Genomic DNA, 27,212 nt, shown 5'->3' with positions numbered 1-27,212 from the left:
AGTGCAAATGAATACTAGCAACCATACAACCTGATAAATGCTGATGTGTAGTTTCAGGTGGCACACAGACTTGTTAGTTAAAATATCTCTAGTTAAGTCCTCATTTGTAGTCAGCTTTCTTCAGAACAGGTTGCATGCCATGGCTGCCGAGCTGTGTTCTTCATTGTGTTGTCCTTTTCAGTTCATGGTGTGCGAGATGCTCCTTCATCAAAGCAAGCAAATTTATAGATTCTCTGCCCAACCCCTAGAGCCAATACAGTGTCATGGTACTTAAAGGCTTCTGATACAAGCCACTCCCAAACAGCCATACTTCAGACCAATGGGGCACAGAATACCTTCACACCTGCTCTCAAAACCATTTGTTGAGCCGATGTTTGCCAGCAGTTTGGCTTTCCTGTGGGGGTTGATTGAGAGAGTCCTGCAGAGACTCACTTACCAAACCAGTTTGAGGCACTCACACCAACTCTGTCGTAAACTTGCAAAGAGACTCGGTCCTAAAAGGGGATGGAGGTACTTAACCATACAAATAAAGTCATACAAAATATTTATCAACTTATATGCAAAATTTCAAACCACAACAAGGGGCCTGAATACTTTCTGAATGCACTCTATACACCGTGGCCTAACTAATAATGGCTGTAGAAAAGGTAAGTACATCCATGTACTGTCTAACGCTAATAATTCCCAGGACTGATGGGTGTGTTTTTATTTGGCTTATTTTATATATTATGTGTCATTGTCTTCATGGACCACCTATTTTGCAAAGTATATACAGTATTCTTCTTTATTTTTGTCTGCTCCCATAAGGGTTTGCCACAGAGGATCATATTTTTCTATATCTTCCTGTCCTCTACATCTTGCTCTGTTACACCTGCCACCTGCATGTCCTCTCTCAGTACATCCATAAACCTTCTCTTAATCCTTCCTCTTTTTCTCTTACCTGGCAGCTTCATCCTTAACATCCCTTTCCCAATATACCCAGTATCTCTCCTCTGCACATGTCCTAACCTGTCAGGAGTAATTTGTGACAGACGGGTATCAGCAAGAGTGAAAGGGAAGATCTACAGGACAGTAGTGAGACCAGCTATGTTATATGGGTTGGAGACAGTGGCACTGAACAGAAAGCAAAAGAAAAAGCTGGAGGTGGCAGAGTTAAAGATGTTAAGATTTGCATTTGGTGTGACGAAGATGTACAGGATTAGAAATGAGGACATTAGTGGATTAATTCAGGTTGGACGGTTTGGAGACAAAGACAGAGAGGACAGTAATTAACCTAATTTAATTAGCAAAAAATACCAAGATGGGTGGCATGGTGGTGCATCCCATTCACATCCTGGGTCCTTCCTGTGTGGAGTTTGTATGTTCTCCAAATGTCTGTATGGGTTTCCTCACAGTTTCCGGTTTCCTTCCATTGTCCAAAGACATGCATATTAAGAGAATTAGTGCTGTATGTTTGGGGTGTAAGTGTGTGTGTGTGTGTGTGTTCACCCTGTGATGCAGTGCCACCCTGTCCTCCAGGCTCCAGCACCCCTGTAACACTGATCTCCATTAAGCAGGTTAGAAAATGACATGACATGACAAAATGCTAAGATTATCACATTTGTACAATGAGAGGCAGGCGATTTTCCTTCTAAGTAAGCAGTCAGAGCTGTGTAAAGGTTTAGCACTGATGCTGTAATCCTAGAGTTACTGTGACAAGCCTTGGAAGACAATAATATGGCAGTGGAACGCAAAGCAGCCGTAAAATCAGAAAAATGACAAAGGGTCTGGTGAAATGATTGGGTAAATTTTCATTTTAGGGAGATCGAGACCAAGCAACATTTAAAAACCTGATACTCTGATTTTTTAAAAATTTTATTTATTTTAATTTTACTTGTTTTTGAGGTGAGCACATTTACTGGGTTCTCTGATGACTTTGTTTGTCTAAATTTGTCCCTGGAAATTGACCATGCACAGCCAACTTAAAGAAAGAGAGAGAGAGAGAGGTTGGGAGCATGCACTGATACTGTGACTCACTCATCCTGCACCCCCTCAGAATCCCAAATTAGGACCTGGAACAGTGTCAGGTGTCAGGTTTTTCAGGTGGCTTGAGTGCCAATCCTGCCACCAACCCCCAGATTTTCCCTATAAGTTGGAGGAATCTTCTTGCAGGGCTGGATGCAGGTTGACATCACACCCAAGATGGAGCAATTGCAGGTTAAGGGCCTTGCTCAAGGGTCCAATGGAGTGGAATCACTTCTGGCATTAACGGCACAGCTTAGACAAAGTGTTTTTCCCAGCGCCTCATGATAGTTTGTGAGGTCAGTATGACACTGTAGAGCTGTAGCTGCCATGTTGGATGGGGATGTTACTACTCAATATGCACCACCTGCCTGATTTGCATTGCACATAAGGAGAACTTTCACGTATGCATACACCTCACATTTTATGATCTGATTCATGCATGCGTGAATAATTTATGGCATATACATGCAGCATGCTGTCATTACCTGATCAATACTCCAGTCCAATCTGTACCCTGGAAGCACTGAAAAAATTGTCTGGACTTGCGAGTGTCCTGGATATAAACCAAGATCCTGGCCTTTAATGACCTGTTGGGCACAGCCATCAGCAGTGTGTCTGTCTGTGGAGAGAGTGTTGACCTTGTTGAAAGGTTTACTTACCTCAGCAATGACATTCATGTCTCTGGTGACCCTTCCTATGAAGTCAGTAGACAGATTGTCATAGTATGGGGGGTCATAAGGTCGCTGGAAAGGGGTGTGTGGTACTCCCGATATCTAAGCAAAAGGACGAAGGTCCAAGTCTTTAGAGTCCTGGTGCTTCCTGTCTTGCTATATGGTTGTGACACATGGATGCTATCCAGTGACCTGAGACAAAGACTGGACTCAGTACTTCAGTACTGTGTCTCTTCAGAGGATCCTTGGGCACTGCTGGTTTGACTTTGTGTTGAATGAGCGGTTGCTCATAGAGTCCCAAATGAGGTACATTACCTGCATTTTGAGGGAGAGTCAGTTACCGCACTACGGCCATGAGACACGATTCCCAGAGGGTGATCCTAATTGTTGAGGACCTGAGTGGCTGGACCAGGTCAAAGGGGGTGCCCACATAACACCTGCCTATTGCAGATAGAGGGTAATTTCTGGTAGGTGGGACTGGACCATGTGTCTGCCTTATTGCCAACCAGAATCCCGAGCTGTTTCGTTATGTGTTGGGTACAGCAATGCACTGTACCAGTGCATGCTCCCCAACCTCACCTGACCTGACCTGTACACCTTCAGGCCATAAAAAGCAGACCACAGCATGCAGAGATCAGAGTGGCCATGTTTACTCCTAGAAAACAACAAGAGAACCTGACTAATCAAGGATAATACTTTACCACCGTGACCACAGACACACCATGTTACGTCACATGCATGTGGAAAGCTGTACAGACAACCCAAACAAATGTATCACAAAACTTGTAATAATTATTGACTTACCCTTGTACAGTCTCCACATAGGCAGTGCCGGGACACAGTGCTAACCATTATGTCACCATTAAACATAACTATGCTGCCTGAAATTGTGATAAATAAAGTTCAGTTAGTTTATCTTAGGATAAATGGCAGCCTAGTTGAGATACACGTAGTGCAGTCTTAGATGGCAGGCCGTTCTGTGATGCTCATTGCTTCCTAATATTTTACAAGTGACAGAAAATAACTTGGAAAATCAAAAAATTATCATATATTGCATATTGAGGTGTTCTGTTACTGTGTAGTGATCAAGAAATTCAGTAAAATTCAAACAAAAAAGAAGGGATGAGCAGACGCAGCAAAGGCAAACAATGGAAGACTTCCAATAAAACCCCCAGGGTTCAAAGATCTTGGCATCATTTTTGCATTCATCCACCTTGCCATTTTCTGCAGCCTCTCATCCAGTTGCTCATTCACCACATGCAGTAAGACATTTGGAATCGTTCTTCTGATTTGTATGAATTAACCTGGTGTGTTCCGCTTCGAGACGCTTTGCGCCTTTCAGCCTCCTCGTCGTAGCTTGTGCATGTTAGGTAGGGGAGGTAAACCGAAATGAAAACAGTAATGTGCAGTGGACATCCTCAATAAGGATTCGCCTATCCCTGTCCACATGGTGTGAAGACAACAATCTATCTCTCAATGTCGACAAGACAAAAGGGATAACTGTGGACTTCAGAAAATCACATCCTGTCCACATCCCACTCAGCACCAACGGTTTAGATGTGGAGACTGTTAGGAATACCAAGTTCCTTGGTGTGCACATAACTTAACGTGGATGCATAACACCTCATCATTAATCAAGAAAGCCCAGCAGAAACTACACTTCCTGAGGCGGCTGCAGTGAGCAGGTCTTCCATCTTCCATCCTCACCATGTTCTACAGAGGCACCATTGAGAGTGTTCTGACCAGCTGCATCACTGTCTGGTATGGCAACTGCAACATATCTGACTGCAAGTGCCTGCAAACGATAGTGAAGACAGCAGAGAACATTATTGGGGTGCCTCTTCCTTCACTACAGGACATATTTTACAAATGCAGTGTCCGCAAGGCCTGCAGCATTGTGCAGGACCTCTTACACCCCTCACATGGACTTTTCACAATTCTGCCATCCAAGAGAAGATACTGCAGCATCAGAGCCAGATCTGCCAGGCTGCAGACCTCTTAACACCATGTTGCCCCCTGGGACCCTCCAAACCTCCTCATCCACCTCTAAAAAGAGAACTTTTATACATGCAAGCCACTTTCCTGCAAAGACGAGTGTGCATGTAGAAAAGAACTGAAAATCTCATACTGACCTTTAAGTATTTTACACACTGCACTTTGATATTCTTTTAAACATTCTGACCTCTCATTGTTTCCACATGGCTTAAACAACTATTATCATACACTGATCATTTCTGTATTATCTCTATCTATCTATTATTTATTTATTATTTTATATATTTATTGACTATATTTATGTATTGTGGCATCCGGCTGGGGGTGGAGCCCAGCCAGGACGCCCAGGAGGACCGGAGGAGGGCTTGTACCTCCTCCAGACTGCGAGGGGGCGACGGGTAGAGGGCTTGGAAGCCCAGCCCTGTAGGGGCCCGTGGCCACCGCCAGGTGGCGCCCCAGTGCCTGAAGAAACCTGGAGCCCAGCACTTCCGCCACACCAGGAAGTGCTGGGGAAAAAGACAGGGACACCCGGAGGGCTTCGGGTGCGGAACCGGCACTTCCGCCACACTGGGGCGTGTCTGCGGAGGAATGCCGGGAAGCAGCTGGATCCCACCTGGGTTCCTATATAAGGGGCCGCCTCCCTTCATTCAGTAGCGGAAGTCGGGTGGAAGAAGGACGGAGCTGGAGAGAGGACTGGAGGCGGCCAGGAGAAAGGCACAAGGGCTGTGTGGCCTGGACTTTGGGGGATCGGTGCTGGAGGCACTGGGGGTGCACATAAGTATTGTACATAGTGTGGTACATAATAAATGAGTGTGTTGGGTGCAAAAACGATGTCCGTCTGTCTGTGTCCGGGCCAAGTTCTACAGTATCTAGATTGCACAATACCATACATTGCATCAATGTTCATATTGCTTACTACACGTCAATATTGCTGCTACTTCTTTGTCTTGTCTTTGCACAATGTCTTGTTTGTGTTTTAATTTTAATTTTAAATCTTAATTTTAATTCTAGTTTTAATTTAATTTTAATTTTTTCTTCGCACTTCATATTGTTACGCTGTGTACCTTGCGCTTTGCAATTGGTTGAGATGACAATAAACTTTGCTTTGACTTTGACTATCACCCAAACGTCTGCATGTAGAAGCTTAAAACACATTTAAGGTTTGTTTTCCTGTTTTTATAACAAATCATGCTGTTAACATGTCGGAGCAGACAGACTCGCTCACTGCTCTTTTGTCCAATGAAATGACATAAATGGGCAAAAGAAAAAAAATGCATTTTCATGCAAGGCAAGTGGGCGGCCCGATGCGGTGCGAGCGTGCGGTCTTCATCTGTAAAAGTGCAAGCTTGACAGAAAGGAGGCAGAGGGGAGCATCGGCGCTCCGAGTGCTGGCAAGCACCATGAGACTAAGTGAACATAGTGACCTCTGCGCTCTGATTCATTAAGCAGTCTTAATGATATATCTGACTGGAGCTGCTTGCACAAGGGGAGTTTGACATAAAACGGGATAGGGGGTTGATCTACAACAGATTGCCATGCATTCTTGCATGCTCTAATGCGATGAATGCTATCATTTCTGGGACATTTGCTTTTCTCTGACTAGCTACACTTACTCATATCATGCTTACAGTAGAAGACTAGTGGGGCGCCCGTATTGCAGGCTTCAGAAATTGTATTATAGAAAATTTAAATTATTATTATTATTATTATTATTATTATTATTATTATTATTATTATTATTATTATTATTATCAGTAGCAGTAGAAGTAATAATAATAATAAAATGGCTCACCCCAAAATAAGTTATGCACACATCATCTCCTTAGCTGTGTTGACTCCATGCCTACAATAATTATAACAGTAAAAATAAAATATGTCTCCTAGGAATACAGGCCATATCAAGTTTATGAAATGATTTTTTGTACTGAAATATTCTTTGTGTGAATTTTATTAGGATGATCATTTAAATGTGTTTGAAAAACACAAGTGGAAAAAATGGAAAACATGCAATAAAGCACAGCAACAACAACAATAATAATAATACTAACATAAAAAAGGCACACTACAAAGAAAAGAAGATAAAAGACACAACGTTTTTCAGCAGCATAGTCAAGTGTGTCTCTCGGCGTCTTTGCTTCTTTTACTTTTACTTGTTTTTCCTTTGCAGGTGCTTGATAATGGTGGCGTTCACTAGCTCTGTAATAATATAACCTGCTCAGGGTTATCTGTGGGGTACAAGAAAGGAAATCACCCTGGGCAGGATGGTAGCCCATCACAGGGCCCAAATAATAATAATAATAATCTTTCCAAACCTCCTTAGTCCAAGAAACAGTGTGGGAGCCTCAGTCAATCCTAACAAGACTGAGTACAAGGCAGGAAACAACCCTGGGCAGGACGTCAGTCCACTACGGCTCCATCATCATCTTAGTAATAATAATAATAATAATAATAATGAAGCATTATCTAGCCTGCTTATCAGTGCTGAACACTAAGAAGGAAGCAGCTCTGAATAGGACACCAGTCCATTATAGAATGTGGCAGAAGCACTTGGTTGGTGCCGACCCAACACAGAATGACACCGGAGGCACAGGTGAATATGACACAAAAAGAATTTATTTTTCTTCCGTTGGGAGATCACGTCTTCCCCGTGTCCCTCAGCTACAGCAAAGTCCCAAAACACACCAAACGAAAACAGCAACACACTCTTCTTCTTCCACTCCTCCCTCCTCGTCGTCGTCCTCCTCCTTGTCATCCTTGTCATCGTCCTCCCGACTCTGGTGCCTAGAGTAGTGGCTGCAGGCTCCTCTAATAGCACCCCCAGAAGTGCCCCAGGTGCTTGTTGACCTACTTCAGGCTGCACTTCCAGGTGTGGCTGCATTCCAGCCCACACGGGCTCATGAAACTGTGCAGCTCCCCCTGGTGGTGGCCACAGAGCTCAAGAGGGCCGTGCCCTGAAGTCCCACACTAGTGGCCTTGATGTAACCCAGGAGGGCTGCCACCACGCGTTCAGGGGGATGTAGTGTGCATCCCATGGCTGCTTCCCTGGTCCTAATGTCAAAGGGGCATCCCAGCCGGGCATGGGTCCCGGCCGTCTGCCACAAGGACCAAAATAATAATAATAGGACCAAAATCATCAACATAATAATAGCAATAATCATCTTTTCTAACCTACGTTGTCCAGTTCAGTCTGTGAGTGCCACAGCCAGTTCTGGCAATACTGGGTACAAGGCAGGAAAGAACCCTGGGTTGGGTGCTAGTCTGTCACTGCCCCCTCATCATCATTATCATCATCATCATCATCATTATCATCATAATACTAATGCAGGCTGTCAGCTATCTGCATTTGTCCATCTGTGGTGGTAAATTTCCTGAGGAATGGTACCAGCATATGGTGAAAGCTGTGGTCAGCACTGGAAACTCTTCCATCATGTGGGCCCTGGCAATACAAGCCAATCGTTTACTTCAGACAACCGTCCTGACATGGTGGTTAGTCCCAAGAAGGAGAAGCAATGCTAGCTTATCAGTGAAGCAGTTCCAATTGACAACAACATCTTACTCAGAGAAGCTGAAAATGAAAGAAAATCTAAAGATCTGGAGCTCATGTTCAGCAGGCCACCAAAACTAGAGCTATGCCTGTGGTGGTTGGGGGTCTTAGTACGTTCAAGAAAACATTCAACAAGAATCTGCAGGAGCTTCCCGGACACCACACAGCCCAGGAAGTGCAGGAGATTACAGTGATGGGAACTGCTCACATACTCCATAAAGTGCTGGATTAAAGCTTAGGTCCCTGGTTTGGATATGGACACCTCAGCAGCTGTCAGCAAATTGCTGCAATACTACTACTATTACTACTAATAATAATCATCATCATCATCATGAAATGTTTTAAAAAACCTTCCTAGTAAGAAGACAGCACCAGACAGGACACCAGTCCATCAGACGTTACAATAATAATACTAATGAGAATGATGTCCACCCATTTGTTGTCAAATCCAAAAGTAATTGTTTTCAGAACTGTAAGGCTTGGCAACTGGCAGCATCAAGGGTAAGGTGAAAACCAGTTCTAGATTTTGTGCCACTCTGTCATAGGGCACACTCGTGCCAGGCACCCTACCACATTTGCTTACTGCAGGTGTATTCAGAATCGCCATTCAAACAAGCACACAGGGCTTTTTGGGTGAAAACTGGTGGTTTCATTAACAAACTTTACATGTAAAGGAAGAACATGCAAACGACACCCTGGTAGTGATCGGAGCAGGCGCTGACCTGGGCAGATCTAGCAGAGCAGGAATTTCACAAATCGATTTGTGACAAAGGTGGCATTCTATGACAGTGCCACATTGAAAGTCACTGAGCTCTTCAGTACAGCCATGACGATGTTTGTCAATGGACACTATGTGGCTGTGCGCTGAGATTTTATGTACCTGTTAACAATGAAACACCTGAGCTCAGTCATTTGGAGGGGTGTCCACAAACCTTTGGCCATACGGTGTATATAAATGTAAATACCTACAGTATATGATAGTCCAGGTCTGTGCTAAACCCCAAGTGGCCAGTGCCATGATTGGACTCGGATGGACAATATGTACGGGTTAGCAGTGTGGTGTAGGGGCTTTGCACCACAGGCATGCTGGGTCAACGTCTGCCTCTACCTCAGTTTGTGATTTTGAATACACCACCAAACCTGCCAAAGTCTGAATGATATAAAACATATTGTAGGTTCTACTGACATGATATAAAATAAAATCATTTTACGGTATTTCAAGAAACAATATTTTAATGATATGTCATTATTATTATTAATAGCATAGTTAAAAACATGTTTAAAGACTTTTAATTGCTGGTTTACAGCAGTTACCTTAACTAAACTGTGACTTGCATATATTGTGCCCACCAGGGGGGTGTAATAACACCACAAACCCCAAGACACAACCTGGGGTTCAAATACACACAATACCTCCACAGACTTCTGAATTCTCTTCCCAAGTAATACAATCCAAAAAACAGGATTTCTGTTTCCTCCTTCCACACCTCCCATGTAGACTCATCTCTGACTTCCATAGAGGAGAAGACTCCTTCTTTTATGCTGGAGCCCTGAGTACTTCTGGTGCTGCAGCATTGCACTTTAGAAGCACTTACTGGGTCATGCACAAGTCCCTCAAAGCAGGTCCCCTACTAACTCCCCAGAAGTGCAGACAGGGCTGTCTCATGGGACTACAATTCCCAACCTGCCCTGCGGGTATTTGCATGGTAGCTGGTAGTAGGATGCTGCCATAATGTGTACCGGGGAACATATAAACCCTGTCCGTAGAAACCTTCTGTTCTCCTGTGGAGGCATCCTGTTCTGGCAAGAAACCAGCACCTGTCCCAGCTGGTACGCCATTACATCCTCGATTTTCCTTTATGGACTCCCGTCCTGGTAAAAAACCAACACTCATCCCGCTTGGAATGTAATTCTGTCTCTGGCCTTCTGTTACGGCCTCCCTCCCTCGCAAGGAAGCACCATCCATCTGAATTAGCATGCCAATTCATCCCACATGGAACACACAAGATAGATAGATAGATAGATAGATAGATAGATAGATAGATAGATAGATAGATAGATAGATAGATAGAAATGAAAGGCACTATATAACCTATCAGATGTTGAGGCAAACCATAATACCTGTCAGTTATTAAGGATGCTAAATAAAGTAAAATTTACATTGACTGACTGATATGTACAGTTTCTGCTATATATATATGTGTGTATATATATATATATATATATATATATATATATATATATATATATATATATATATATATCTACAGTATATATCTATTATAAAAAAATCTTGGAAGGAGACGATACGTGATTTTCTTGGAGACACTTTAACGTCACACGATACAAGGCAGTGAGAGAAAAGGACAGCTGATTGACGCGCAGCATGCCGGCCGGGCATGGGACCTGGCTGACAACCACTATATACTGTATATATGTATATATATATATATATATATATATATATATATATATACTGTATATATATATATATATATATATATATAGTGACAGTAGTGGGGGCATGCCAGCCACCCAACTCAACACAGACAGACGCAGGAGGCACACTTATAAAAGCCCATGGGTTTTATTTTGCTTCTTCACTTGTGGGCAACGTCTTTCCCATTCCCACAACAACAACATTTATTTTTATAGCACATTTTAATACAAATAATGCAGCTCAAAGTGCTTTACATATTGAAGAAGGAGAAAAAAGACAAAATAAATAAGAAAATACACAACACACAAGTACACAACTCAGTCTCAAAAGCACAACACCACACAATAATCCCTTCTTCTTCTTTCTCTCTTTCTCCTCTACTCTTCCTCAGAAAGCTTTGTCTCCCTCCTAACGACTCTGGCTCCCCGAATAGTGGCTGCTGGCTCGTTTTATACGTTACACAGAAGTTATCCTGCAGGGGTACTTGATGACCTCCTTCCAGCTGCATTTCTGGGTGTGGTGTTTGGATCGCCCATACAGGCTGAGGAGCAGCTACAGCAACCCCTGGCAGTGCCCCCGGATCCCAACAGGGCTGTATCTCACTGCAACTCCAATGAAGCCCTACGAGAGTCCGAGGCACTGTTGTCACCCAGGGGGGCTGCCATCTAGTGTTACGGGTGAGGTACTATCCTGACCAAGCTTGCTTCCCCCATCCACCCAGCAAAGAGGTGTCCCGGCCATGCAGGGACCCTGGCCGTCCATGACATGACAATATATATATACTCAGCAAAAAAAGAAATGTCCCTTTTTCAGGACTGTGCATTTCAACAATAATGTTTTAAAAATCCAAATAACTTTACAGATCTTCATCGTAAAGGGTTTAAACAATGTTTTCCATGCATGTTCAATTAACCATAATCAATTAATTAACATGCACCTGTGGAATGGTCGTTAAGACCTTAACAGCTTACAGAAAGTAGGCATTTAAGGTCACAGTTCTAAAAGCACAGGACACTAAAGAGACTTGTCTACCGACTGTGAAAAACACCCAAAGAAAGATGCCCAGGGTCCCTGCTCATCTGCGTGAACGTGCATTAGGCATGCTGCAGGGAGGCATGAGGACTGCTGATGTGGCTAGGGCAATAAACTGCCATGTCCGCACTGTGAGACGCCTAAGACAGCGCTACAGAGAGACAGGAAGGACAGCTGATCATCCTCGCAGTGGAAGACCACGTGTAACAACACCTGCACAGGATCGGTACATCCGAATATCACACCTGCGTGACAGGTACAGGATGGCCACAACAACTACCCGAGTCACACCAGGAACACACAATCCCTCCATCAGTGCTCAGACTGTCCGCAATAGGCTGAGAGAGGCTGGACTGAGGGCTTGTAGGCCTGTTGTAAGGCAGGTCCTTACCAGACATCACCAGCAACAACGCCGCCTATGGGCACAAACCGACCTTCGCTGGACCAGACAGGAGTGGCAAAAAGTGCTCTTCACTGATGAGTCGTGGTTTTGTCTCACCAGGGGTGATGGACGGATTCGTGTTTATCGTCGAAGGAATTGAGCACGTCTGGGACCTGTTGGATCGCAGGGTGAGGGCTAGGGCCATTCCCCCCAGAAATGGCCAGGAACTTGCAGGTGCCTTGGTGGAAGAGTGGGGTAACATCTCACAGCAAGAACTGACAAATCTGGTCCAGTCCATGAGGAGGAGATGCACTGCAGTACTTCAAGCAGCTGGTGGCCACACCACATAATGACTGGTACTTTTGATTTTGAGCCTCCCTTCATTCAGGGACACATTGTGAAACATTTTTAGTTTATGTCTTATGGTGTTGACTCTTTTAGTGTTCATACAAATATTTACACATTAAGTTTACTGAAACTAAAAACAGTTGAAAGTCAGAGGACGTTTCTTTTTTGCTGAGTATATATATATATATATATATATATATATATATATATATATATATATATATATATATATATATATATATATATATATATATATAGGGTGGCATGGTGGCACAATGGTAGCACTGCTGCCCCGCAGTAAGGAGACCTGGGTTTGCTTTCCAGGTCCTCCCTGTGTGGAGTTTGCATGTTCTCCCCGTGTTTCCTCCCACAGTCCAAAGACATGCAGGTTAGGTGCATTGGCGATCTTAAATTGTCCCTATTGTGTGCTTGGTGTGTGGGTCTGGGTGGGCTGGTGCCCTGCCCGGGTCTTGTTTCCTGTCTTACGCCCTGTGCTGACTGGGATTGGCTCCAGCAGACCCCTGTAGTTAGGATATAGAGGGTTGGATAGTGTATGGATGGATGGATGGATATATATATATATATATATATATATATATATATATATATATATATATATATATATATATATATATATATATAATATTTGGACAGAGACAACTTTTTCTAATTTTGGTTCTGTACATTACCACAATGAATTTTAAATGAAACAACTCAGATGCAGTTGAAGTGCAGACTTTCAGCTTTAATTCAGTGGGTTGAACAAAAGATTGCATAAAAATGTGAGGCAACTAAAGTATTTTTTAACACAATCCCTTTATTTCAGGGCTCAAAAGTAATTGGACAAATTAAATAACTGGAAATAAAATGTTCATTTCTAATACTTGGTTGAAAACCCTTTGCTGGCAATGACAGCCTGAAGTCTTGAACTCATGGACATCACCAGATGCTGGGTTTCCTCCTTTTTAATGCTCTGCCAGGCCTTTACTGCAGCGGCTTTACTTTCAGTTGCTGTTTGTTTGTGGGCCTTTCTGTCTGAAGTTTAGTCTTCAACAAGTGAAATGCCTGCTCAGTTGGGTTAAGATCAGGTGACTGACTTGGCCATTCAAGAATTTTCCACTTCTTTGCTTTAATAAACTCCTGGGTTGCTTTGGCTGTATGTTTTGGGTCATTGTCCATCTGTATCATGAAACGCCCCAATCAATTTGACTGCATTTAGCTGGATTTGAGCAGACAGTATGTCTCTGAACACCTCAGAATTCATTGGCTGCTTCTGTCCTGTGTCACATCATCAATAAACACTAGTGTCCCAGTGCCACTGGCAGCCATGCACCCCAAGCCATCACACTGCCTCCACCGTGTTTTACAGATGATGTGCTATGCTTTGGATAATGAGCTGTTCCAGCCTTCTCCATACTTTTTCTTGCCATCATTCTGGTAGAGGTTGATCTTGGTTTCATCTGTCCAAAGAATGTTTTTCCAGAACTGTGCTGGCTTTTTTAGATGTTCTTTAGCAAAGTCCAATCTAGCCTTTCTATTCTTGAGGCTTATGAGTGGCTTGCACCTTGCAGTGCACCCTCTGTATTTACTTTCATGCAGTCTTCTCTTTATGGTAGACTTGGATATCGATACGCCTACCCCCTGGAGAGTGTTGTTCACTTGGTTGGCTGTTGTGAAGGGGTTTCTCTTCACCATGGAAATGATTCTGCGATCATCCACCACTGTTGTCTTCCGTGGATGTCCAGGTCTTTTGTACTGCTGAGTTCACCAGTGCTTGCTTTCTTTCTCAGGATGTACCAAACTGTAGATTTTGCCACTCGTAATATTGTAGCAATTTCTTGGATGGGTTTTTCTGTTTTCGCAGCTTAAGGATGGCTTCTTTCACCTGCATGGAGAGCTCCTTTGACCGCATGTTGTCTGTTCACAGCAAAATCTTCCACATGCAAGCACCACACCTCAAATCAACTCCAGGCCTTTTATCTGCTTAATTGATAAGACATAACGACGGACTTGAACACACCTGCCCATGAAATAGCCTTTGAGTCAATTGTCCAATTACTTTTGAGCCCCTGAAATGAAGGGATTGTGTTAAAAAATGCTTTAGTTGCCTCACATTTTTATGCAATCTTTTGTTCAACCCACTGAATTAAAGCTGAAAGTCTGCACTTCAACTGCATCTGAGTTGTTTCATTTAAAATTCATTGTGGTAATGTACAGAACCAAAATTAGAAAAAAAGTTGTCTCTGTCCAAATATTTATGGACCTAACTGTATATATATATATATATATATGTGTGTGTGTGTGTGTGTGTGTGTGTTTGTATTATTATTATTATTATTACTATTATTATACTGAAATAATTTGCATTGTCAGAGTATCACTTTAAATGCTACCATGCAACTGTCAATTACAAAGCCAGCTTTCACAAACCACCATTATAATGTGATTTGAAAGCCACAGTTTAATTTTATATGTCATTGTTCTTGTAAAACTTTTTGAAGCCCAGTACGAGGACTTGTCAGTCAGTCGTAGATTTATGCGAGGAAGTAAGCAGCCTCATTTCTCATTTAGTCATTTTTACCGGTACAGTGCATGTAAGGGTGCGTGTGCGTGTTTCTTCTCCACATTACAGTGAGCTTCTTTCGGTGGATTCTTTACTTTTTTGTTTCTTGTCTTCCGCCGTCCAAAAAGGGCCTGATGACTCTAAACTGCAGGCTCTCTACAATTGCGGAATGTGCCAAGGCGGTTCTTCAGAGCGATGCCATCTTTGCTTCCCAAAATAAGCTATCCACATGAAAGCTCCTGAAAGAGACCCTATTTATTTAAATCCGTAACAGGCTCCATAAATATCCCTGTGTAGATTGTAAGAGATTTGTAAAATACCAATAGGTTAACTGATTTTAAAAGGACTCTTACTTTATGCAATCACACGGGCTAAGTTTGGGTTTCTTCATCTGTTAGCATTTTGCTGAGCAGCCTACTAATAATAATTCTTTGCATTTATATAGCGCTTTTCTCACTACTCAAAGCGCTCAGCAATTTCAGGTTAAGGGTCTTGCTCATGGGCCGGACAGAGCAGAGTCCCTATTGGCATTTACGGGATTCGAACCAGCAAACCTTCCAATTGCTAGTGCAGATCCCTAGCTTCAGAGCCACCACTCCGCCTATGACATTAAAGATTTCTGTTCTTCGCTCATATTATGAACTTTTTCAAAGCCCGAAGAGCCATTTGCCTATGTGAAAACCCTAAAATAAAAATGGCTCTTTGTCAAGCTAGGGTTCTAGGAATCAAACAAACCGGTCAAGTGTCATTGTTTTTAAGAATGTATAGTTGGTGGTCTGGCGTCTAGTGATGTTACTGGTCCCAACTTTCCTTCAGCAAAGCGGGTGACAGAATATTAAACAGCATTAATAATATGTTGTTGATTATGATAATAACCAGCTTTTCTTATAATTTCGCAACAGTCTGTCCCTGGCAGACGTGTTAAGCGTCACCAATAACCTGGTGAGTTTAAGAGGGGAAGGGCTGTAAATCGCTAAACCAGACATTTAAGCTTACCAGCACTGGAATCCGGATAGTCATATAACACGTCCACAAGCGGAAACATTTAAATCACTTCCAAAGTGCCGCGAATCTGTTCAAACCTTCATTTTAGTGCTTTGTTCTCTCTCTCTGACTTAGGTTTTATTTGTTTTCCTTTATTTTAAGAAATGACAGTTTTATTCAATGCTGTGCTCAGAATTAAGAGAATAATGTCCAGTAGGGGGCGGCAAAGGCTCACCAAGCGAGCGAGCGAGCGAGTCCGTCGGCTGCACAGCGCCCGCAGCGCCCCGCCGCGCACATCTACAGCGTAATCAGCAGCTCAGACATCAAATAGCTGCCAGCGCTCCTGTGATCTGCACGCGCGTTCACATCGCCTGCCCTGAAATGTGCACCTCGCCAGCAAAGAAGGCGCTTTCATCCGGAGTCAGCACATATTATTTATCTGGCTGCTCCTTAAAGTCTTTTTTTAAAAATAATTCTTGGCGGAATGTAAAACATTTCTCATCCCGTTCCTTCAACTGTAGTTGTTTTCTCGGCTTTCTTTCTGGCGGTGCACTTGCTGCCGGGGTGTTTTTACTCGGGGCGTTTAGTGCAACATGAAAAACACCGATTGCGTGACCCTCCCCCATTTCTTTTTTGCTATTTTTCACATTCCCCAGGAGCTTGGAGGTTTTTTAATGTTCTGACGTGCGCTCTGCAGGCTTTCGATGAGATTTTTTTCTTGATTTTTTCTTTTTCCACAAAGTAACGTCAAACACCCTTGCGCCGATATAATGGAGGTATCACCATCCTTCCTAGTATCTCTAGTGCGGCGTCGAAACAAGTCGGATCATAAAAATGCTGCGACCCTCTGTAAAATGAAATGGGCACTGGACTGGGAGACAGTATTTCAGTGGGCGTGGCGTAAAAATACGAGTTTTAAAAGTCACGGAAACAGGAGAAAGATACAATAAATAGCCATATATCCATCAATCAATCTATCTATCTATCTATCTATCTATCTATCTATCTATCTATCTATCTATCTATCATATAGTGCCTTTCATATATATCTTATTATATAGTGCGTTTCAGATCTATCTATCTATCTATCTATCTATCTATCTATCTATCATATAGTGCCTTTCAGATCTATCTATCTATCTATCTATCTATCTATCTATCTATCTATCTATCTATCTATCTATCTATCCAAAAATATTGTTAACACTTGGGAATGGCAGTTTTGGAAATAATGTTCCCATATACACTCATAAAAATAAAGGTGCCAGTAGGGTTCATCAAAGTGATGCCACAGAGGTTGTTTTTGATTCCTAAAAGGACCATTCATATGATGGTTCCAGAAACAGTCTCCATTTATTTAGATCTGTTAACAGGTTCCATAAATAATCATGAATAGATGGTAACTGATTTGTGAAATACCAGTGGGTCATGATTGGAAAAGGACTCTATTGCATACAGTAACTCAAACTAAGTTCAGTTTTTCTCAATCTGTCGTCCTTTAGCCTATGAAACAATAAAACATTCATTTTTCTACATAATACAACAGTTTTAGTTTTGGTGCCTTGTGAAGGAATGGTTCTATAAGGATCCACACAACTCAGTAAAGGACCATATAGTGCCATTAAAATAAATAAGTAATAAATAAATAAAAGTGTACACTAAAGATTTATGGTTTTTGACATCTTAAGAACATTTTCAAAATAATAAGAACCAATGCCATAAGCAAAGAACTGTCCCCAGAATTAATTGTTTTTTTTGTCAAGCAATTGGTCTGTGTGGAACCAAACAGCCCACTAAAGAGCCAGCATTTTGTAGTTTATATAAGAGTTAGATAGAGATAGATAGAGATAGATAGATAGATAGATAGATAGATAGATAGATAGATAGATAGATAGATAGATAGATAGATAGATAGATAGATAGATAGATAGATAGATAGATAGATAGATAGATACATGATAGATAGATAGATAGATAGATAGATAGATAGATAGATAGATAGATAGATTCTTAATAATGTAAGTTAATTAATTAAACTTTACTGAGTTATGTGGTTAGTTGTAGAATGGCTCTTTGCATATGAAATTTGTTATTTGCGCTTTTTAAAAAAAGTTCCTACTATTTGGACGAAACATTTTTACCTAGTAGGCACATACTGTAATTACCCATTAGGATGACCTGAACCAAGCCTGCGTCACTGTATACAAGAAAAATCCTTTTGAAATCAAGTTGTCAGTCAGTCGTTTTCTAACAAGAACAGCGTTGTGAGAAGGTGTGCTGGAGCCAATCCCAGGTAGCATAAATTGCATGGCAGGACCAAACCCTGGACAGGACACCAGTCCAGCACAGGGCAAACACACACACACACACACCTCAGTCATACACTATGGACAATTATTATCACCCATCTACCTAACCTGCATGTCTTTGGGCAGAGGAAAGAAACAAGAGCACCTGGAAGAAATCTACTCAGGAGTTGAGAGAACATGCACACTCCATGCAGGGAGGACCTGCAACACAAACCCTGGTCTCCTTAATGTGAGGCAGCAGCACTGTCCCTGTGCCACCAAAAAATCTAATTGGAATTTTAAAAAATCTGTTATCATCTACACATGTCTGTTTACGAAATCTGTTATGGATCTAAATAAGTAAAGGCTTTTTGTGGAACCCCTCATGTGGATGGTACCTTTGGGAACCAAGAATGGTTACTTTGTGGCATTGATGGCACTTCAGTGTTGTTAAATAAACAAACAAATAAAGAAAGAAAGAAATAAAAAGGAATCCTTACTTAGCAACTTTCTGTTAGGTCAAGCAAAGATGGCCATATTAAAAACAAAGAGAAATATAGATAAAAATACAATAGCAACTGACATATATATTTTTTATATATTTAAGGTGATCATTCACTGCAAAGTGCAAGTTGAATTTACATATTTTAAACTGACTAATCAAATAGACCTGTTTTGAGAAATTTGGAGTGTAAATGGTGTTTTATGTGGTAGTGAAAGTAAATGTGTAGTGGTAAAATATGAGTAGAAAATTCTGAATGTTGTAAATGTGTCCATATGTTACAGACTTTTGTATGTTAATATGAGTGTAATTGTTATAATTAGATAGATAGATAGATAGATAGATAGATAGATAGATAGATAGATAGATAGATAGATAGATAGATAGATAGATAGATAGATAGATGTGAAAGGCACTATACATCTATCTATCTATCTATCTATCTATCTCCTCATATTATCGACTCAAAAGGTACCCTGTAGCTAACGCTGTAAGTTCCTACTACATGTAATTTCCTTAAGGCGCTAGAGTTACGTTTCTCGTTTATTCAAATGCCGGAATTCTTTTATTCTTTTGTTTTTGTGCATTTTTTCTTGTCTGTCTAATTGTGCATACATGCAAAATGTATAATTTCCTTTTGACATACTGACCCTAAAACCAAACGCGTCAGTGACTAGACTGTTATTGGCCAAGCCAAGTGACTCGAGTAGTCGAGCGTTTTAATTGTAAGGAGCCGCGCACGCTCACACCCACACACGCTCACACACCTGCGAACTCTTCTTTTTTCCTTTAATTGGTACAAAAGGTGAATTCATGCGTGATCTATCCCCTAAACACTTAACAATAGCTTAGGTAGGTGTCCGCCTGTAGAAAAAGAGTTGGGAAATTACAGCCGTTCGATGCCACACCCCACTCTATGCAGTTTTTTCTCCGACGGTAAATAAAGGAGGCGGACGAGGCAGCGCACATTGCGCTCATTGTTCTTGTGTTTCTCGAGGCACTTAAGGTGCACTTTGGCAGAGGCGCCGAGCGCTTGTCTCTCAGGAGCGCTTCCTTTCCTGACTGCTCTGCAGTGCTCCGATCCTTTGCTAGTGTTCTGCGCGCTCTCTCTCTCTCGCCTGCTCGCTCGCTCTCGTGAGCTTTGTTGTAGTGCTACCCACCCCTCCTCTCTCTCTCTCTCTCTCTCTCACACACACACACACACACACACGCACACGCACACTCCTCCCCCGACTCAGTTCTTTTTTGGTTGGCGTGTCATTTGCAGCTCCAGCCCAGCATGAGCACAGATTGGCAGCAGTGGTGTTAGTGTTTCAGACGGGGAGAAGGGAGCCACAGCTCTCCGCTAAACTAATACATCCACTCACCACTGACTGTATATTTACAGTACTTAAGCACACTGGATCAACAACCCTTCAACAGCTTTTCCTAGTGGGTGGAAACAAAAAAAATGAACCTTCCAGACCAATGAAGAATTTACAAGCACATCTTACTCCTCTAAGGAAAAAAAATGCAACAGTATGGATTTCATATTTTGGGGAACACAAATAGACGTTCATATCCTTGCTAGTGATTGTGCCAAATATTGGGAGTAAATACCAGAATCAATTGCTTCTTATTTTTTAGCCCAGGAATTAAATCACTGAAATGCTTTTCATCTAAGGGTCTACTTTTGGATCGCGATGGATTTTATTTTGTTTCAAAGCAAGAAAAAGAAAAAAAATGGGGGAAACTTCTCAGTTAAGATGCTGAGCTGAGAGATGTTGGATGCTTTCTGGAAGTCTTTGGGATCGAGACGGGAATTTTGTTTTTTTTTAAACCCTTATGGATTTATCAGCGTTGCCAATTCACTCGCTGATCTCTTTAACTTTGGAGTAATCAGCTTCACCCGGAGGTGGATGAACTCGACCTGACTGAGTTCTCTTTTTCTATTTATATATATATATATATATGTATATATTTTGTTTCCATTAATTCATCGCTTAAGAAGTTTTGGTGGATTGTTTTATTATGCCACAATGGGTCTGCTAATATTCGCCTTTATTTGCGGAATACTGATTTTTCAAGTGAACGGTAAGTTGTGTTTTTTTGTACTGTGCTGGTGCCGTTAGATCGCGTTAAAACAATTATTTGCAGATTGCTGTATTTTTTAACAATAAAAGCAAAGTTTACTATAGTTGTGTAACGGTACAACGGAAAGAATGGTATCTCTTATATTTCTTATTTATAAGCAGCGTGAAGTGTTAAGTTCGCGTACAATATAACAGAGTGGGAGAAAGGTCGCCAGTTTCATTTCAGATTTGGGAAGGCGGCTCTGCCTTTTGATCCGCTCTTACTGACAAGACCACTAAGTTGCTTGGAAGACCACAAGCTGTCCGATACGTTCTGAGGGCAAGTTACCCTTGTGCAGGTTCAGCGATCATCGCCACCTGGCAAGGGAGCCGTAGCCGAGAATTTTAGAATCCCCTCCTGTAATACAGTAAGTACAGTAAATTACACGTGCGCCCCTCTCAGACGCCACTGACTGACACCATTCTGCGCATCATTGGTATCGGTGACAGCCTGCGCGCATCTGTTTAACACTTCCAGCTTACCAGATCAGACGAGCCATAATTAGCAATTTATGCTTAAAGCGCTCGTTTTCAGGAGTCTCAGAAGTGTCGGCAGCATATTGATGCCGAATCCCGAAAAAATGCGATAGTGATGCCGCGCGCAAGAGTAGGGGAATTTGGCCCAGCGTGAAACCTCCACGATTAGGACAGAAATGGTTTGAAAGATCGACGAGATGCCTAACGCTTTGAATCGGATTAATCCGACCTTTGTTAGATCATGCACCTGGTTATAAAAGGAGCCTCAGAGGAGCCGAGCTGTAATGAGCCTTCGCAGTCCCCGAAGAAGGAAACAGGTCACAAGGTGCTGCGTGGTAACGATCTCCCCATTTGCCTAATTTGTCGTGGCTTTTTAAATTAGGCAAGCTGAATCAAACATTCATTCACACCTACATTTATTTATGTATACCGTATATATATATATATATAGTCACAATGTCTGTACTATGTGTTTTATATGGGGGCGGTGGGGAGCGAGCGCACTGAAAAGTGTGACTGAAAGGCAAAATCTGAAAAGAGAGTAGAGACCCTCTGGGAGGACGTTATTACACAAACGAACTGTGTTTTTATTTGTTGATATTTATTTATTTCCAATGATAATTATTTTAAATGGGTGGACAGGGCTAGGACATTAATGAATTAAAGAGAGAGGGAGAGAGCGCTATCTTAGGGTGATCAGTATTACATTTTTACGTTATGGGATCTCTAGCCCGCTTCATCCAATTTATAATTCAGTTGTAAAACTGGAGACAAAAGTAGCAGAACTGCTCTGGACAGAGAAAAGCCGGTCCACACACCCAGTCGTACGGAGCCTAAGTCACACGTATCTCCGGGGATGTGGGTGGGAAACCAGAGTACTGGAGCTGAAGGACAACTCAGCTAGACACTGGAGAATGTGGCCTGTCAGGCGCAGGGTGGTGAGTCAGCATGGCTACCCACTGCGCCACCGAGCTATCCTTGTTATTAGTTAATGTATTCTAAAGGCTGTGACAATTAAAAACATGAAAAAAAAAATAAGAAAAATAATTTTACTGAATTGAAAGCAGACCTTTAGACAGACGGGACATGCAGTATATGATAAATATCTAGTTAGAACCATACTATACAGTTTAATGCTATACATAGAAATTATAGATCAGGAAGGTGCTATGTAATAGAAAGTACATATGAAAGGCAATTTATAAGAGACTGGCATTCATTAAAGAGACTATGTGATAGATAGATAGATAGATAGATATAATAGATAGATAGATAGATAGATAGATAGATCAGAAAGGAGCTATTTAATAAATAGAATGGAAAAGAATCATATAATAGATTGATTGGAAAGGTGTCTTATAATAGATGGATATGAAACATACTACATGATAGATAGAGATATACATCAAAAAAGTTTTATATAATAGAAGACAGATCTGAGTGTCAATCAGTTGTGATAGAGTCAGGTATAGTAGGCACATATAATAATAGATGGATATGAAACATACCACATGATAAATAATGATATATATCAAATAAGTCTTATATAATAGAAGACAAATCTGAGTGTCAATCTGTTAATGATAGAGGTACGTATGGAAGGCACATACAATAGACATATCTGAAAAGAGCTATATAATAGATTGATCAGAAAGGTGACATATAATAGATAAAAATATAGATAGATATGAAACGCCTAATATGACAGAGATATAAATCACAAAGGTACTATATAATAGAAGATATCTCTTAAAGGTAATCTATTAGAGATAGACAGGTGTGGCAGGCACTATATGATAGATCAGAAAGGAATTATGTGAAAGATTGATTGGAAAGATGTACATATTGGATAGATAGATTTAGATAGATAGATAGATATGAAAGGCACTATATAATAGATAGATAGACAGATATGAAACACATCATGTAAAAGGTAGAGCTATTGATCAAAAAGGTGCTATATAACAGAAGATAGATCTGAAAGTCAATCTATTAGAGATAGACATATATGATGGGCACTATATAACAGATAGACTGGTGAAGATCTACTGTATATAATTAATTGGAAAGGTATCATATAATAGATACATTGATAGATTGATATGGAACACAATAAATGATAGAGATATAGGTCAAAAAGTGCTATATAATTGAAGATAGATCTAAAATGCAAATTATAAAATATAGATTGATATGGAAAACACTATATTATAGATAGATCAGAAAGAAGATATTCAAGAGATCGGAAATGTATCATATAGAACATAGATATAAAACACATTATATGATAGACATAGATCCTAAAGGTGCCATTTAAGATTTATCTGTAAAGCAGTCTATTAGAGAGACAGGTATGGAAGGCACTATATGATAGATCAGAAAGGTGTCATGTAATAGATATATAAATGTGAATCACACTATATGATAGATAAACGTATAGGTCAAAATTGTGCCTTATAACAGAAGATAGATCTGAGAGGCAATTTATAAGAGATAGACAGGTGTGTAAGGCAGTATTTCATTGATAGATAGATAGATAGATAGGACATTTCTATGAAATATTACTGAATGATGGATTGACAAATACATTGTAATGCTTTTAAGGAAAAAGAATATTAATGTGTTTGCGATTGGACTATACAGTATGTGAGTTTGATTCTGGATAAGTAGTGATTGTTAAATAACTTGTACTAATAAACAGTAAAGTAAGTGAAGTATGGTGGCTGCCTCACAGTTCCGGATCCGGCTAAGTCATTGTTTCTATGGCATTTATACATTCCCTGCGTGTTTATATGTACTTTTACTTGGAATGCTCCTGTTTTCCTCCCACATTCCAAAGCCATGCATGTCAGGTTAATCAGTGAGTTTACATTGGCCTCATTTGACTGAGTGTGCCCAATGCTGAATGGCATACTGTCCAGAGTTGGGCCCTTTGCTTAGTGCTGGAAGTGCCAGAACTGGAAAAACTGGTTAGAATAAATGTATAAAGTGCCTGAAAATGAAGTACACATTTTTAAGTGACAAGATAAGTGTGAGCATTTAAGCAAATCGAGAGGGTCACGTGACAGGATTTAAATGCAGACACTTGTATGTGAAAATGCACGGGCAAATAGCTGGGCAAGAATGGGAACTAAGAGCATCTCTAAATAAGCATTAAGTATATACAAATGGGTTTACACCCCTGGTCCTCACTGGATGGAATGTGCAAAATGCTTTGTGTACTTACAAAAGTGCTCTGTAAATGTAAATAATTATTATTAAGAAACAAAGAAAAGTGTCTGTCAACAAATAAGAGTTTACATCTTGGTGGTTATTATCAAATACAGCTTTGAGTGTGGCAGTAAATAACTATACAAATATACTGGAAATGTGCAGAGTGCCCTTGTGTGTGTGTTTGTGTGCTTATGTTCACCTGCCCCATAACACCATGTAAGTGAGAGGACAGGTTTGTCAACATGGGCAGAGGAGCAGATTAAAGTGATTGTGATTGTACAAATGTCTTGATGGTTTACCTGTTTGAGAAAATCTGACCTGCAAAGTGTCTCAGCTGAATGTAGTCCTCAGGAAAAATAAGAGTTCACTGGTGACTGCCAGTTTGCCAGTTGTCTCTAGAAAAAGATGAGCAATCTTTGTGCCAGTGACAGGGGTACATACCTCAATGTAAGAGTATTTCTATTTGTAACCTCTGTTTTTTCTAAGACTTGATGAAAACATCCTCTGGAATTTATCATCTGTGAATCTGACAATGAGAGTACCTCTCCAAATCAGGGGCAGGCACACGGAGACACAGACATTACAAAGGGGATTGAGAGGATAAAGAACCCTCAGCCCGTCATCTAATCCTCAGCTATCCGCCCTCTGGCACAACAGCACTGCCTTCTTAGCAGCAGCCCTGTGGATCTGCTGGTTGAGGGGACAGCTGGGAAGGTGGGATTCAGACCTTCAGTTATTGAATGGAATATCCACCTGAGCCAAGAGGATTCTATCTATCTATCTATCTATCTATCTATCTATCTATCTATCTATCTATCTATCTATCTATCTATCTATCTATCTATCTATCTATCTATCTATCTATCTACCTACTGTATTACTGTATTATATAGTGCCTTTCATTTCTATCTATCTATCTATCTATCTATCTATCTATCTATCTATCTATCAGTTGAATATTTCCTTTCATTTCTACTAGTTTATCATTTATATAAAACCTTTCCTATGTGTCTATCTCTATTGTACATAGAGTTAGAATTACTGAGTGGAAGCTATATGTGACAATAACATTGTGCAGAAGTATTACATCTCAAATCGATGGGTATCAGGTTATTGGCACCTCAGCACTAACTCTTTGACAGGCAATGTTTGCTTTATAAGGCTTCATGGCATGCTTGGCATTCTCAGCATATTTGGGCTTCTTCCCACATCTTAAAGATGTGTGTGTGTGTTTGTGACATTAATTGGTGTATCTGCTGTCTCATATTATCAGTCAGTCAATGGAAATTTCATTTTATATAGCTTCCTTGATAACTGACACAGGTATTAGGGTCTGCTCTTACATCTGACAGGTCAAGTGGTATCAGTACAGTGATCTGTTATCAATTATTTATAGTATAGTGCCATTGTGAGATTAGATGGAGCCTCAAAATCTATCTATCTATCTATCTATCTATCTATCTATCTGTCTGTCTGTCTGTCTGTCTGTCTGTCTGTCTGTCTGTCTGTCTGTCTGTCTGTCTGTCGTAGTGGTGAAGTTTTCTAACTGTTAGTTTCAGCGTCACTGGCAGAGCGTTTAGTAAGAAGACCTGCCTTCCAAGACGTATTCAGTGCACTGAGATGCATGAAGATTTATGAAGCAAAAGACAATTAACCAGCCAACTGAGATGGCAGCAACAGCTCATCATTCTGCTCAGTTGTTTGAAAGAGACAGAATCCTTTTTCCGGATGTTAGTAGGAATCTGCAGCAAGTTGCCAAGTCAATAGTACTAGAAGTGAAAACCCTGACAAGTGTTTAAAGAGTGTTGGGGTGAAATATCGGGACAACGTAGCTTTGAGTTTACCAGATGAGCTTGATGGATGAGTGGCCTGCTTGTGTTTGACTTATCACTTGAGTTGTTACTCCACTGCACACTCATACGTATACTGTAGTGACCCAGGGGTGCGAGACACAGAGAAGTGGCATTAGCATCTTTTTGCTGATTGCTGGTGAGAAGGCCTGAGAAGGACTGTTGGCTTCTTTGACCCTGGTTATGCCATGGCACAGATACTTCTTAAAATGACTATGTTGTTAAACCAAATTTTGTATGTTTAAATTAAAATAAAAGCACACCATTCATTTTCCATGTGAGGAGGCATAAAACAATTCCATACTCTGATAATGGCCTGTAGCTGTATGTGTCACAATTTCAGTAGGCAGTGATTGGGTTGTTCTGGCATTGCACTGTCAATCCCAAGGCTGTCGATTCAGTCTTTCGCTGTAGTCCCCAGCATGTGTCATTTTCCATTTTAGAAATCAAAGTAATAAATTCAATAAAAATAAAACACTTCCAAATTTTTTCTATTATATTTTTCCCATTACATTAAAATGGCTCTGTTAGCTGTGCCCTTCTTTCCTGTGCTGCTGTTTGCATGCGGGATCACTTGGTGGAGACGGACAACAGCACAGCGCTGCTCGGCAAAGGCTTCTTGTTTTCTCAAGAGGCACTCAGCGTTCCTCCTGTTGCGTGATACGGTGCTACAAAAACGGAAGAACAGAAAAAAATAGCCCATATTGTTCTTTATTTTCTTACTGTTAGCTTTAATTCACAAATATGTTAAGCTAGACATGTGGTTTTGTTTATTCTATTCACTCGGCTTGCCGCACAATCATATCAG

The 27,212-nt window shown here is 41.0% G+C and overlaps 1 protein-coding gene across 5 annotated transcripts in view; it reads left to right on the top strand.

Annotated features, from left to right (window-relative positions):
• Positions 1 to 20,015: 20,015 nt before the first annotated feature.
• Positions 20,016 to 27,212, top strand: part of robo2 (roundabout, axon guidance receptor, homolog 2 (Drosophila)) — a 748,943-nt gene continuing 741,746 nt past the window's right edge. For all 5 annotated transcript variants that reach the window (XM_039745871.1, XM_039745870.1, XM_039745867.1 and 2 more), the window contains exon 1: positions 20,016 to 20,826. In XM_039745871.1, the coding sequence (XP_039601805.1) occupies positions 20,772 to 20,826 (55 nt within the window). In that variant the 5' untranslated portion in view covers positions 20,016 to 20,771. The remainder of the gene's footprint in view (positions 20,827 to 27,212) is intronic.

The sequence above is a fragment of the Polypterus senegalus genome, chromosome 2 (genome assembly GCF_016835505.1).
Source record: "Polypterus senegalus isolate Bchr_013 chromosome 2, ASM1683550v1, whole genome shotgun sequence".
Classification (NCBI taxonomy): domain Eukaryota; kingdom Metazoa; phylum Chordata; class Cladistia; order Polypteriformes; family Polypteridae; genus Polypterus; species Polypterus senegalus.
The sequence above is the reverse complement of the archived record's forward strand: the minus strand, read 5'-3'. Positions and strand labels throughout refer to the sequence as shown.